General features: G+C 46.0%; 2 protein-coding genes across 2 annotated transcripts; one reads left to right on the top strand and one right to left on the bottom strand.

The window, feature by feature from the left end:
- Window positions 1-8,827: 8,827 nt before the first annotated feature.
- On the top strand, window positions 8,828-12,623 carry LOC147847838 (chaperone protein dnaJ C76, chloroplastic-like). Its single transcript, XM_087338790.1, has 7 exons — window positions 8,828-9,028; window positions 9,143-9,305; window positions 9,812-10,004; window positions 10,494-10,600; window positions 10,689-10,890; window positions 11,561-11,790; window positions 12,114-12,623. The coding sequence occupies exons 1-7, from the start codon at window positions 8,925-8,927 to the stop codon at window positions 12,441-12,443; spliced, it is 1,329 nt and encodes a 442-aa protein (XP_087194916.1). The 5' UTR covers window positions 8,828-8,924; the 3' UTR covers window positions 12,444-12,623.
- Window positions 12,624-12,994: 371 nt separating this feature from the next.
- LOC147847837 (uncharacterized) lies at window positions 12,995-14,677 on the bottom strand (the record flags this gene model as incomplete). The annotated part of the gene is made up of 4 exons (XM_087338791.1): window positions 12,995-13,331; window positions 13,501-13,590; window positions 13,723-13,863; window positions 14,561-14,677. Coding segments are annotated over 4 exons (465 nt in total), but the record flags the coding sequence as incomplete, so codon positions are not given.
- Window positions 14,678-14,680: the final 3 nt, after the last annotated feature.

Here is a 14,680-nt window from a genome sequence, read left to right as displayed (position 1 = left end):
TCCAATTCACACCAAAGATCGTGTCTTCTCGATCTTCTCCGATTGGCTCGCTATGGTAGAAAATCAAACTGACCGAAAACTGAAATGCTTTCGGACCGACAATGGGGGAGAGTTCAAATCAGAAGAATTCGTCAAATTCTGCCGACAACGCGGCATCCGACGTGAATTTACGGCACCACACAGTCCGGAGCAAAACGGGATTGCAGAACGCATGAATTGGACAATCCAAGAACGGATAGTTTCCATGCTCCAACACTCCAGACTGTCGGATGGCTTCTGGGCAGAGGCTCTACTCACGGCAGTACACATAATCAATATGTCGCCAAATAGACCTCTAGGACTTCAAATTCCTCAGGAACTATGGATCGGCAGTAAGCCGAATTACGACAAGCTGAGGATCTTCGGATGCGAGGCGTACGCCCTTATTCCGAAAGATGATCGCCGAAAACTTGCACCTCGGTCCAGGAAATGCATTTTCCTTGGATATGGATCAGACGGCGAAATGGGATACCGACTCTGGGACCCCGAACGCAGACAAATCGTTCGAAGTTCGGATGTTGTGTTCAACGAGTCGGCTATGAATCCATCAGTCGAAAAACCGATCGAAGTCCGAAGGGTAACATTTTCCGATGTGCCGACCCTTCAAGAAGGCCCCGCTCTTAACACACGGTCAGCTTCACGGGTAGCTGAACCTTACACTACCGACTCGGACAACTCTGACTCGGCACAGCCGCATGACTCGCTTTCGGACCATCCGACACCGATACCCGATGCGACCAGTCCAATCATACCTCGACGATCCGAAAGACTGTCGCAACCTCCGGAGAGGTATTCTCCTGGAATTTTCTTCACCGACGCCGGCGAACCGACGTCTTACGAAGAAGCATCGACATCTGTCGATTCAGCCACCTGGCATCTGGCGATGGAGTCGGAAATGCACTCCATTCGGGCAAACAAGACTTGGGATCTGGTCGAATTACCTAAGAATCGACGTGCTCTTCCTTGCAAGTGGGTTTATCGACTAAAAGAGACGTCTGATTCGACCACCCAAAGTACAAGGCCAGATTAGTCGCGAAGGGCTTCCGACAAGAATATGGCGTCGACTTCGACGAGATTTTTTCACCAGTGGTGAAAATGACAACCCTTCGTTTCCTACTCGGCGTAGTGGCAGCCGACAACTTGGAGCTGATTCAGCTAGATGTCAAAACAGCCTTCCTCCATGGTGATCTTGAAGAGGAAATTTATATGGAGCAGCCAAAAGGCTTCGTGGCAACTGGCCAAGAACATCTAGTCTGCCGACTCAGGAAGAGTCTATACGGCCTCAAACAGACACCGCGACAATGGTACAAGAAGTTCGACGACTTCATCCAATCGATCGGCTTCTCAAAAAGCGATGAGGACCATTGTCTTTTTACCAACACAGCTCAAGATGGATCACCCATCTTCCTCATCATCTACGTGGACGACATGCTAATTTCTGGACGCCACGCGAGCGAACTTGCCAATCTCATTCGGCAACTGCGGTTGAAGTTTGCCATGAAGGACCTCGGTCCGGCACGACACATCCTTGGCATGAAGATTAGTCGGCATCGCGATAAACGACATCTTTTTTTGTCTCAGACCGACTATACCGGACGTGTCTTGGAACGCTTCAACATGCACTCAGCCAAATCTGCTTCAACCCCGCTCCCCATGAATCTTCGGCTCTCTCAGCGAGACTGCCCGACATCCGGCCCGGAGGGGGAAGATATGAAGTCGGTACCGTATGCACCAGCAGTCGGCTCCCTTATGTACCTGATGGTCGCGACACGGCCTGATATTTCTCATGCCGTAGGAGTCGTTAGCAGATTTATGCACAATCCTGGCCGATCGCATTGGAACGCAGTCAAGCATGTGTTCAAATATCTGGCTGGCACAAAAGACCACGACATTCTTTTCGGTCCGAACTCAACCTCAGGCGTAGTCGGTTACACCGACTCGGACTTCGCTGGCTGTATAGACAGTCGGAAATCAACAACCGGATACTGCTTCAAATTCGGCAATGGAGCAATTTCGTGGAAGTCGAAACTTCAGGAGTGCACAGCGACCTCAACGACCGAAGCAGAATATGTAGCTGCGTCCGATGCCGCAAAAGAAGCTCTGTGGCTCGGCCGGCTGGCGCACACGTTTCGGCAAGTCGACCACGACTCGACTCCAGTTGTCTATAGCGACAACCAAGGTGTTGTCGCCTTGTCGAAAAATCCGGTTCATGTTACAAACAGTGCTCGGCCACAACCGAGGAATAGGATCAACTCACAGTAAACGGGAAATACAAAGTGCACGAGGACAATGGAGAGAAAGGTACACTGGATATTTTACGTGGAAAACCCTAAATGGGAAAAAACCACGGGAGTCCTCAAACTCCAACTATCACTATGAACAGGGATGTACACTGGTGAAGCTACAAGGCAACAACCTTGAGCTCACTGTCTTCGCCACAGGCGGCGGTAATACACAGAGGCAACGACCTCTTCGTCTCTCTCTCTCTCTCTCTCTCTCAGTCTCTCTCGGCTGCTCTCACTTGGCTGCTCTCACTTCGCATAAAAATGAGCAACAACATTTTAAACTGTTTGCCCTAAAGTCATATTTATACACATATGACTTTCGGGCTATTTACAAGTATAGCCTCAAGGGCTCTTGGCAAAACATATTCACAAATATGTCCCCGCATCCGGATCTCTCTCCGGTTACATTCGTCATCCGGCTCCGTAACCGGGGTCTTCAGCATCCGGCTCCGTAACCGGGGTCTTCAGCATCCGGCTCCGTAGCCGGGGTATTCATCATCCGGCTCCGTAGCCGGGGTCTTCATCATCTCCGGACATCCCATCCGGAGGGACCGAAATCCCAACAAACTCCCCCTTCACTTCGGCATGGGATGTCTCTCCAATCCGATCCTCTTCCGGCATGCTTCCAGCTTGTCGGGTGTGAGCACTTTGGTCAACATATCTGAGCCGTTCTCGTCCGTGTGGATCTTCGTCAGCACGAACTCCTGGTCTTCTATCCTTTCCCGGATCCAGTGATATCTTCGCTGGATGTGCTTCGTCCGGGAGTGATAGGCCGCGTTCTTCGCAAGGTGGATGGCACTCTGACTGTCGCAGTAGAGTCGGTACTCCTCCTGCCGGATACCGAGCTCTCTAATGAAGTCCTTCATCCATATCATTTCCTTGCCGGCTTCAACAGCCGCCATGTACTCCGCCTCCGTGGTTGACAACGCAACCGTCTTCTGCAGCCTCGACTGCCACGAAACAGCTCCCCCTGCATACGTCATCACATACCCTGATGTGGACCGGCTGGTATCTGCATCAGCCGACATATCCGAATCGGTGAAGCCGTCGAGTTCGGGCTTACCGGAGCCGAATCGGAGGCACACGTTTGCCGTGCCCTTCAGGTATCGGAGTGTCCACTTGACCGCGTTCCAGTGCTCCTTGCCGGGATTGCTCATGTACCGGCTCACCACTCCGACTGCGTATCCTATGTCCGGTCTTGTACACACCATTGCGTACATCAAGCTTCCGACGGCAGAGGCATATGGTACTTTCATCATGTCCTCCTTCTCAGCCTTTGTCTTGGGGCTTTGCTTGCTGGACAGCTTGCAGTTTGCCGGGAGTGTTGACCCGACCGGTCTTGCTTCCGACATGTTGAACCGGTGAAGCACCTTTGTCACGTACTTCTCTTGTGACAGCCACAACTGCTTCTTCTTCCGGTCTCGGATGATGTGCATCCCTAGTATTTGCCTCGCCGGACCCAGGTCCTTCATTGAGAAGGTTCGGTGAAGTGCTTTCTTCAGCATCCGTATCTTGCCCTGGTCCCGTCCGACGATCAACATGTCGTCCACGTACAGGAGGAGTATTAGAAAGTCTCCTCCTTCGAACTTCTTCACAAACACGCAGTGGTCGGACTGCGTTTTGCGGTACCCTTCGTCGGTCATGAAGGAGTCGAACTTCCGGTACCATTGCCGGGGAGCCTGCTTCAGTCCGTAAAGGCTCTTCTTCAACCGGCATACCAGGTGCTCCTTCCCTTTCTTCTCGAATCCTTCCGGTTGCTGCATGTAGATCTCTTCTTCGAGGTCACCGTGAAGGAATGCCGTCTTCACGTCCATCTGTTCTACCTCGAGGTCCATGCTTGCCGCTATGCTCAGCACCGTCCGGATGGAGGTCATCTTCACTACCAGGGCAAATATCTTGTCGAAGTCGACGCCCTTCTTCTGCTGGAACCCCTTCACCACGATCCTGGCTTTGTATCTCGGGGGGTTTTCGGCATCTCCCGGTTTCAACTTGAACACCCACTTGTTTCGAAGTGCCCGCTTTCCTTTCGGCAACTCCACAAGTTCATATGTGTGGTTCTCATGCAGGGAATCCATCTCGTCCTGCATGGCACTCAACCACCTGCGGCTCTGGGTGTCATGCTTTGCTTCTTCAAAGCTCTCCGGCTCCCCCTCGTCGGTTAGCAACACGTGCTCTGGTTCCGGAAATCTCCGGGGGGCCCTTCTCTCTCTTAGAGGGTATCTCCGTTCCAGAGCTTCGGTAACCGGTTCTTCCGATTCTTCTTCATCCGAATCCATTTCGGGATCGGGGCCGGTTCCGGTATCATTTTCATCTTCTTCGGCCGGTTCTGTTTCTTCACCGTCTTCGGCCGGATCCTCGAGTGCTAACCGGTCCCTTGCCGGTCGGGACTGCTCCTCGTAGAGTTGATCCTCACCGGTCGACTTGGAGCTCTTCATCTTCTTCTCCGACTCCCAGTCGGCGAGTGTCTTGTCCTCCATGAAGATGATGTCTCGACTCCTGAATATCTTCTTGTCGACCGGGTCCCATACTCGGTAGCCGAACTCATCGTCGCCGTAATCGAGGAATATGCATGGCCGGGTCTTTGGGTCTAGCTTTCCTCTCCGGTCCTTTGCCACATGCACATATGCGAGACACCCGAACACCTTCAGATGCCGGTAGGATACTTCCCTACCGGTCCACACTCTCTGCGGCGTGTCTCCGTCCAAAGGTACTGAGGGTGATCTGTTTATCACGTATGTCGCCGTTGACATTGCCTCAGCCCAAAACCCCTTGGGTAATTTCGCATGCGCCAGCATACTCCGGACCCTCTCCATTATGGTCCGGTTCATCCTCTCGGCCAGCCCGTTCAGTTCCGGCGTCTTCGGCACAGTAAACTCGAGCCGGATTCCCTTCGAGCGACAGTACTCCTGGAACTGCCCCCGGTATTCCCCTCCGTTATCCGCTCGTATCGCTTTCAGCTTCTTGCCGGATTCCCTTTCCACTCTCGCGTGAAGTTCTTTGAAGACGGACAATACTTGGTCCTTTGTCTTCAACGGTGCCGTCCACAGCTTCCGGCTATGGTCATCTATGAATGTTACAAAGTACTGGGCTCCGCCATGTGACTTCGTTTCTACCTGACACACATCAGTATGCACCAACTCCAATGGTGCGCTACGTCTCGTCGGTGGCCTTGAGTGGAAGGAGGTTCGGTTCTGCTTACCGGCCAGGCAATCGGTGCACTTCTCCAGGTGCACATGCTTCACTGGAATAAGGTTGTCTTCTGCAAGCCTCTTCATCCCCTTCTCACTCATGTGGCACAGTCTTTTGTGCCACAGCTCACCGGCAGTGTCAGCTGCCACGTTCAGCTCCTCCGGACATAGCCGGGAATTCATCAGGTACAGTGTGTTGATCTTCCGGGCCCGAGCCACTATCAGGCTCCCTTTGCTGAACTTCATGACACCGTTCCGGATGCTACCCGTGTAGCCTTCATCGTCTAGCCTCCCGGCCGAAATCAGGTTCAATCGAACCTCCGGAACGTGTCGAACATCCTTCAGCAGCATTTTGCATCCGGTCGAGGTTGTCAACCACACGTCTCCTATGCCGGCGATCCGGCACGTACCTTCATTTCCCATCCGAACACAGCCTTGCTCACCGGCTGTGTAGGATGAGAAGTATCTTCTTTCTGGGGTCAGGTGGAACGACGCTCCGGAATCGACCACCCAGGTCGTCTCATCGCCGGCAATGTTTAGCTCACCTTCTTCGGTGATGAGCATGATTTCTTCCTCACTTGCCGCGAGTGCCGTCGTTCCTTTCCGGTCCTGCCCTCGCCGATCCGGACCTCTCCGGTCCGTGGCTCCCCGGTATGCACCGTTTCTCTCCGGTGACTTCTTCGAATCGGTGTCGTCGGCTCCGTTGTCTTTTCGGTAATGCCGACAATTCTTCCGGAAGTGCCCCGGCTTCCCACAGTGGAAGCATGTGGGTCTTCCTCTTGACTGCGACCGGGTCCCCGACTTCTCCCGTCTTTGCGGATTCCGGTTCCATTGTCTTCCCCGTTCCGATTCGGTAAGCAGCGCCTTTGAGTCGGAGGCCGGTTCCTTATCTCTCCGACGCGCTTCTTCGTTCAAAATACTTGTCTTTACCGTTTGTAAGGACAAGTTATCTTCTGTGCAGGAGGTGCTGAGAGTCACCACCAAGTTCTCCCAGCTGTCCGGCAATGTACACATCAGGATGATGGCTTGCATTGCATCCTCCAACGGGAACTTGATCGCCGCAAGCTGGTTCACGAATCCCATGAACGTGCTTACGTGTTCCACCATACTCTCGCCGTCCCGGTACTTGAGGTTCACTATGTTTCTCATCAGGGAGGTCCGGTTCAACGCATTCTTCCTCTCGTAGAGGCCCGACAGCTTTCTCCACATCTCATATGCGTTGGTGTCGTTCGCCACGTGTTGTAGAACGCTCACGTCGACGTATTGCCGAATGGTTGCAACGGCTTTCCGGTTCAGAAGCCTCCACTCCGTCTCAAGTACCCCCTTGGGTATTTCCGACCTGTCGATCGGTTCATACAGGTCCCGAACGATGAGAAGGTCTTCCATCTTTATCTTCCAGTCGGCGTAGTTCTGTGAGTTCAACACCATCATGCCCGGAGGCCCACCACCGCCGCCTTCCATTTTCTGTGTTACCGTCGCTCTGATACCAATTTGTTACAAACAGTGCTCGGCCACAACCGAGGAATAGGATCAACTCACAGTAAACGGGAAATACAAAGTGCACGAGGACAATGGAGAGAAAGGTACACTGGATATTTTACGTGGAAAACCCTAAATGGGAAAAAACCACGGGAGTCCTCAAACTCCAACTATCACTATGAACAGGGATGTACACTGGTGAAGCTACAAGGCAACAACCTTGAGCTCACTGTCTTCGCCACAGGCGGCGGTAATACACAGAGGCAACGACCTCTTCGTCTCTCTCTCTCTCTCTCTCAGTCTCTCTCGGCTGCTCTCACTTGGCTGCTCTCACTTCGCATAAAAATGAGCAACAACATTTTAAACTGTTTGCCCTAAAGTCATATTTATACACATATGACTTTCGGGCTATTTACAAGTATAGCCTCAAGGGCTCTTGGCAAAACATATTCACAAATATGTCCCCGCATCCGGATCTCTCTCCGGTTACATTCGTCATCCGGCTCCGTAACCGGGGTCTTCAGCATCCGGCTCCGTAACCGGGGTCTTCAGCATCCGGCTCCGTAGCCGGGGTATTCATCATCCGGCTCCGTAGCCGGGGTCTTCATCATCTCCGGACATCCCATCCGGAGGGACCGAAATCCCAACAGTTCACCACAACGCCTCCAAACATATCGACGTTCGATATCACTTCGTTCGGGACTGCGTCATTTCAGGGAAAATCGGTCTAGAGAAAATATCCACAACCGACAATGTCGCAGATGGAATGACCAAATGTCTTTCGGCAGACCGCTTTCGGTCCCTTCGGCATCAGATGGGCGTAACGACAAACCAGTCCGGTTAGAGCCGGACACAGCGCAGGATGGTTTCGGACAACCGACATCAGTTCCTTAATGATCGGCTTCAACTCTTCCGACCCGACCAGTCCGGTCTTCTGCTTTCGGACTCTGCCGACTCGAACAAAACTGATATGCCCGAGAACCTAGGCTTATACCTGTAATCTTAGACAACCCATGTATACGCCCATTACGGGGGAGTGTCGAATACAAGTGTATAATGGACGTATTCACACTATCCCTTTGTATAGCTCAAGTTTGGGCCATTTGTGTAATTAGCATAAAGGGTAGTTGCCCTAAGTCGGTCACTATATAAGGTGACCTAGTAACCTTTTTGTAAGGTTGGTTGTATTGTTGTTTCTATTGAATAGAAAGTCTTTTGTGTCTCTCTCTCTCTCTCTCTCCATATCTGTGCACGACCTTGAAACTGTCATACGCAGGTACTCAACCCTAATCGAATGCTATTTGATCTTCCGCATTGACGACCTTTGTCTACAACATTATCTCCTTCAAGCCATTTAATCTGAAACAAGGGGCTTACTCAAAAAGTGTAAGCTTATTGCCAATGCCACCATTGATATTCATCTCCACGGTCACTGGGGCCCAAAGAACAACTCCACCCACCCCGAGTTTTGCAGGACCAATGATTTCGTGCCACATGAACGTTATATCTCAGCGATGCAAGGCCAGAGTCTGGATTGTGGGGGCTGGGTCTAAAGGCGTGAATCTGGTCGAGGGCAGGACTCACATTCTTGTTTCATTCGAATGCTCTTCAATGTTCCGAGGCTTGTTATAGTTTCATTCGAACGCTCTTCAATGTTGCGAGGCTTGTGATAGTTTCTCTTCGAATGCTCTTCTGTGTTCCCGAGTCTTATTATAGTTTGGTTACGAGGCCGGCATTCGTAGAGACCGATGGGGCGGGGCACATATTGTGTGACATATCAAAAGGTATATAGATTTCTCAAAGGTTCATTTGATCACTTTCTTATGGGGGGGGGAGAGATCCTCAGATTGTAAAAAAGAAAAGGGCCTCCTCCATCCATCCATCACCAACAGCAATTATCTTTCTTGATATTTTTTGTGATATTTCCTTCCTAATGGCTTCTTCTCTGATGTTTCCTCTGTTCCCATCATACTCGTTTCAACCCAATCGAAGGAACCCAACATCGACAAGTCGACCATCTTCCCCTTCAACCTTCAGGTTTTGCTTCATCTTGCTCTGCTTCCTCGGTTTAGCATCATTTTTATCATCAATTTGAGTATCATTTTTGGTGCACTTCCCCCCCCCCCCCCTAATCTCCTCCTCCTGCTGCAGGATTATCGCTCAAGCTTCGACTCGGATCTCTAATGCGGATGATCTGAACCACAGAGATTATTATGAAATCCTGGGCGTTAATGTCGATGCTTCGTACGAAGAAATCCGCAAAGCTTACCGGAATCTGCAGAAAATACACCATCCAGATGTTGCTGGACCTGAGGTTTTTCATCTTCCCATGAATTTAATGTGTTTTCACTTGATGTCATAAGTATGTGACATGTGACATCATCCTGTGGATTTATGATGTACTGTTCACTCATCACTGACATGCCAAGATGTCACCATCACTGGTGTCATGTTGTATAATGTGTGCAATATATCATATGTAACTGACGATAACATCATATGTGTCATGTGATGGCACACTGTACTCGTAAACCATCACCATGTACTTCACACATGTGTGGATGTATGTTATAGTCGTAATGCTGGGTGTGTCATGTGTGTATATGTGAATGTCATGTTTGTAACTCTTAATTACTTAGATATGCATATGCTATACCCACAAACCCTGTGACTCCAGATGATAGCCATTTTGATTGTCCCTGGCCAAAAGCCTGTCCATGAGCTGGTGTGCATACTGTAGTGGATAACCTTAATTAAATCCCAATTGCTTAATTGTGCATACATTCATAACACTACGGTCCTTGGTGTTTGATTTGATAGGGCCATGCAATGACTCTCTTGCTTAATGAAGCTTACAAGACTCTGACTAGCAATGAGTTGCGCCGTGCTTACTCATCCTCTAATCCCAATACCCGAGGCACTTCAGAGTATTCTTATACTGGCTTTTCGTATAGTGCATGGAATGGCCCTGATCGACCTCAGGGTATATTTGTCGACGAGAATGCTTGCATAGGTAAAAATACTTTTAACCTTAATTGCGTGTTGTTTTTGTTAGAAACCTTGGCATGCCTGATGTGGTGATGCATTGTCTTATTGAAACCAAAATCTTGCATTCATTTCTTCAATTTTGATTTGATTAGGTATTCATCATTCAAATCATCTGAGCACTTTTTTCAGTTCTATAAAGCTTTCATTGTCAAAATCATGCATATATTCAACTCCTTTTTATTTGATTTGGATTTTATCATCAACATCTTGCACACTTCAAACTCTCTTTGATTTGATTAGGGTATCATTATCCAACAACTTGCTTGTGTACAACTGGCCACTTTTGTTTTCATTAGGGTTTCATCATCCAACATCTTGCTTGCACAGGGCTGTTTCACAATTTGATACCATTAAAAAACTTGCATATCTAGGCCTCTTTATCACTTTAGTCAGGGCTTCGTCATCACGAGTGGGTCTCGCGTCTCTATTAATACCCTAACATATTGATGAACAGGATGCCGAGAGTGTGTTTTCCATGCACACAAAACTTTCTCCATGGATGAATCCAGTGGTCGTGCTCGAGTTACCAATCAATGGGGGGATTCTGATGCTCAAATCAAGGTCTGGTTTGATTTAGTTGTTTTTGGCTGTATAATCTCTTTTGTGTGAAATCAAATAAATTTGTGGCTGTGTTGATGAAATGCTGTAGGTCGCTTTACAAGCATGTCCAGTGAACTGCATTCATTATGTAGAAAGAGAAGATTTACCTGTATTGGAGTACCTTATGCGACCACAACCAAAGGAGAGTAATGGTGTTTTCGGTGGGGGCTGGGAACGACCTTCTAATGTCTTTATGGCAGCAAGGACTTTCAAACGCAAAATGGAGGCAACATCAAATTTGAACAGTAAAGGTAAAAACAAAAAGAAAGATGCACATCTCAAATTTTAGCAACATATGGAACAAAAAAACAAATTGTGGTACACTTGTAATAAAATCTACCGTGCTATAATACTGTGGTTGTGTTCTATTTCAAATGCTCTTTCTTTTTTTCCTCTTAATGGCAGTTTAATTGTCGATTGTGCCAATAGAGTCTTGGGGTGGGAGTTGAACTACTCATGTAGGATTTCTAGGACTCAGGCTCAAACCACTAGGCCTGAACCTCTGTGGGGGATCATAACATATTAAATGAAACTATCAAGAAACTTATCTAAGTCCAATAACATTCAAAACTGAGCTGAAGCTAGTATACATTATATTAAGGGAGACAAATTTAAGAAACTTAAAACAGAATTAGCCAACATTCAAAAGTGAGGTCAAGGGTGTTATTTTCATCAAATGAGATGCAAGGACAGCAGTGCCTTTAAAAAGGCTGGAGAGTACAAGTGGTTACAAGAGCATTTAGTATCTCTTTGTGTTGGTTTGCTGCTATATCTTCCATATTCAAAAGAATAGCATTAACTCCTAGGAAGATCTTCTCTTTGGCATGATATTACTTTCGAAATCAAAGTCTTCAGTTCCAGACATTTAGGGATGCCATTCTCTCTTACTAACGATGTATGCTTTTCTGGGATGAAATTCAGCTAATGAGAGGGAAGAAACCCCAGCCCAAAGGAAAGCCAGAATGGATGCTGATTTCAAAATGCGGGCTGGTGTCTTTTCGTGGTTATGGTCATGGGGTTTCAATCAACCTGGATCTACCACTACTAAGAAGTCTAATAATAAGGATTCAACTTCTTGGTACGGTTTATTCGGCAGATCATCCACATCCGAACTTTTGAAACTAGAGATAGAATCGAATGAAGCTTCAAAGGTTTTTCTCAGACTTATTTTGTGTGATAGATTACTATGTACTACAAAAAAAGAATCACGCACCACATACGACAAAAGAGAAGTGTGCATAAGATTCATACATGTATTTCAAGTGTGCATAAGCTTTTGTATCATGTAGTACTACAAAAAGAAGCATGCATAAGCTTTCACATCATGGATTAGTCAAAATTAAAAGTATGTTCATATCATTTATGACAAGAAAACAAACAAGTTGAGATGCATAAGCTTTATATATTTCCATTGAATGCCATCTACTATCTGTTTTATAAATTCCAATATATTGTCTTTCCAACCTTTGGTCAGGTAATACAGAGTGCACAGGAATGGGCCATAACATTTGCCTCATCTAGCGAGTTACCACTTCCTCTTCCATTTAAAGCTGACCCATTGCCTAATGGGGTGCATCTAACCTTAATTGCAGCTGAAATGGGTGTCTTGCAAGCTAAAGGCTCTTTGGTAGTCACAATAGAGAATGATGAAGATGGAACCACATTTCTTGTTGTAAAGAGAGAGGGTGTTACTGGAACATCGGCATTGCCTGGCGAACGAACAATTATCCGCCATTTGAAAGAGGCTGTGCAAGGACATGATAAATCATATGATTTCTACCGTGTACCTCAGGGATCAAATTAGGGCTTGGGAACTTCGTAGTGTATATTAATTTTTACGTAAGGTTCTCTTATAGATTATGCAATAACAATTTTTTTTGTAAAGATGGTATATATGTAATATATGTACATCCATATCGATGGATGCGTAGATGTATATAAAAAATAGATTTTATCTATCTTTGGAAGTTCTAGTGGCATATACCTATTGCACCCAAGAATACACAATTAAGTTATCGTTACAGCAGTATATTTTTAGAGTGAATTTTGAAGCATGTTGACCTGTCATGCAACTTGAAAGAACGTATGTATCCATTAAATACGTTTTTAACATATAATGTTGCACCTCGTCAATAAATCAGTTGTCTGGACTGGAACTTTTGCTTGTTAGAGACAAATGCTGGGTATTGGGATGCAGATAGCTATTTATGCCACAACAAGAATATTTCGTGTTCATCGAGCATATTATGCTAAATGTGATCTGAGCATATACTTTTGCATGCACTAACATATATGGATAATGATTTGACAAAGTTAATAGATTTCATTGTATATCCAGTTTACCTTATGGGGGTAAGTGGTATAACTTCTCATTCCATATCTTTAGTTTTGTATGGAATGACATAATTAATTTGATAACATTTTGGCGATGTAAATTCAACATTCATTCATTTTGTAATTCTGTTTCATTTATGGAAGGTAGATATATATTGATTGCAGATTTGATTAAAACACTTAATATATTTTCCAATTTATAACAAAAGCTTACGCATACATTCATTTTAGAGCAAAAAACTTAACAATTGTAGTTCCCTGGACCAGGATTGTCACTGTAATATTGTTTGAAGCGTGTAGATGTTCCAAATTGAGAGGCAGTACATGAAGGTTTTCTTGAATCAATTTGTAGTTGACCCTGAATAAGAAATAGAACTTTTATTATTCATTATGATTAATAAAAACTCAAACCATACAGAATACCTGAAAACACTTGAAATTACAAAAAGAAACTTAAATGGGAGCATCTCCATTACAGAGAGACATGCAATGCTTAAAAGAACAATTAGAAACTAATATTTGTTTACCATCTTTGGGAATGCCTTTGGACCAATTGCTGCAGGTCCTGGTGATTCTGCTCCATAATGGTCCTTATCATGTTGTGGTGATATGAAAACCTATACAAATTTCAATGCATTACGATGGAAAACTCCCATAAGGCTTGAAAGGTTCATAACTTCCAGGATCTTTATTCTTTCAATTAGCTTTTGGAGGGGATTTTCATTTGCATTAAGAAAACTTGTACATACCTTAGCTCTTTGATCACGATTGCTATGCGAAAAACTAAACGAAGGAATATTCTTTGTCTTTGACTCATTTTGTTTGCCAAAGGAGCTTGCAGCTTCATATTTCCCCACTCCAGGAGAAGATGCATTGTTCATAAAAGGGTGCTGATAAAACATTTACACACCGAAAAACTTTCTTCTTTACGTGTGGCATAGGTCAACGTTTGTCATATTGGCATTTGTCCACGTCTATGTGATGTTTCGCGAATTGTACTTAAAAGGTTGCGCTACGTGAAGTCCTCATCTAGGTCTATATAAACTCCTTCGGTGTTTGGATTGTGCACAAAGGCTTCTTCATTTGCATCATTCTATTAGGAATTCGATGTAATCCTTATATGTAGTGAATGATGTCTATGTGAGAACCAGAAGGTAAAGTGTTGCTTTACTAAATTTTGTTTTATTGGCTTAAGGCAATGGTAATATTCAATGGGAAGTGCCTTAGAAAACCATATATTTGGACCATACATGAGCCATCTGATGCATAACAATATGCTTTGATGCTTGTAGAGCGGTTGTTATATGATGTATTTGTATCCTATGAAAACATATTTCCCAAGTATTGGGCATCTACAATTTGGCATGTCTCACATTTCATTGTTTTCATGTGTGACAACTATTTGAACATAATCCTATGTGTGTTGCTACACCATCATGAAGTTTGGCATGAGTGTGTTAATTGCTGATTTCATAGCAGCTTTGTAGTTAAGTGTTTGCTACAAAGTCTTGAGGTGTGAAGACTTGCTAAAATATTTGAAACAAATAAAATTTACTTAATGGAAACCATGTCATTTGAAGTATGCACCTTAAACCTCTTCTCTCGACCAAATCGAAATCTGGGTGCAGATTTGAAGTTTGCAGTAATTTGGTCTCCTAAAGAAGACGAATCATCACAAATTGTCGGCCCCGGGGAATCCACACCATA

The sequence above is a fragment of the Azolla caroliniana genome, unplaced genomic scaffold, assembly GCF_043228905.1.
Source record: "Azolla caroliniana isolate FFs.n. ecotype wild unplaced genomic scaffold, voAzoCaro1.0.p SCAF_624, whole genome shotgun sequence".
Lineage (NCBI taxonomy): Eukaryota > Viridiplantae > Streptophyta > Polypodiopsida > Salviniales > Salviniaceae > Azolla > Azolla caroliniana.
Note: the sequence above shows the minus strand (reverse complement) of the source record. Positions and strands in the feature narration are given on the sequence as shown.

Excerpts from the sequence above, each read along its gene's own strand:
- LOC147847838 (XM_087338790.1), top strand. The coding sequence starts at position 8,925 with ATGGCTTCTTCTCTGATGTTTCCTCTGTTCCCATCATACTCGTTTCAA. Across the intron at positions 9,029-9,142 it reads TCTTCCCCTTCAACCTTCAG|GATTATCGCTCAAGCTTCGA; the intron begins GTTTTGCTTCAT and ends CTCCTGCTGCAG. Across the intron at positions 9,306-9,811 it reads CAGATGTTGCTGGACCTGAG|GGCCATGCAATGACTCTCTT; the intron begins GTTTTTCATCTT and ends TTGATTTGATAG.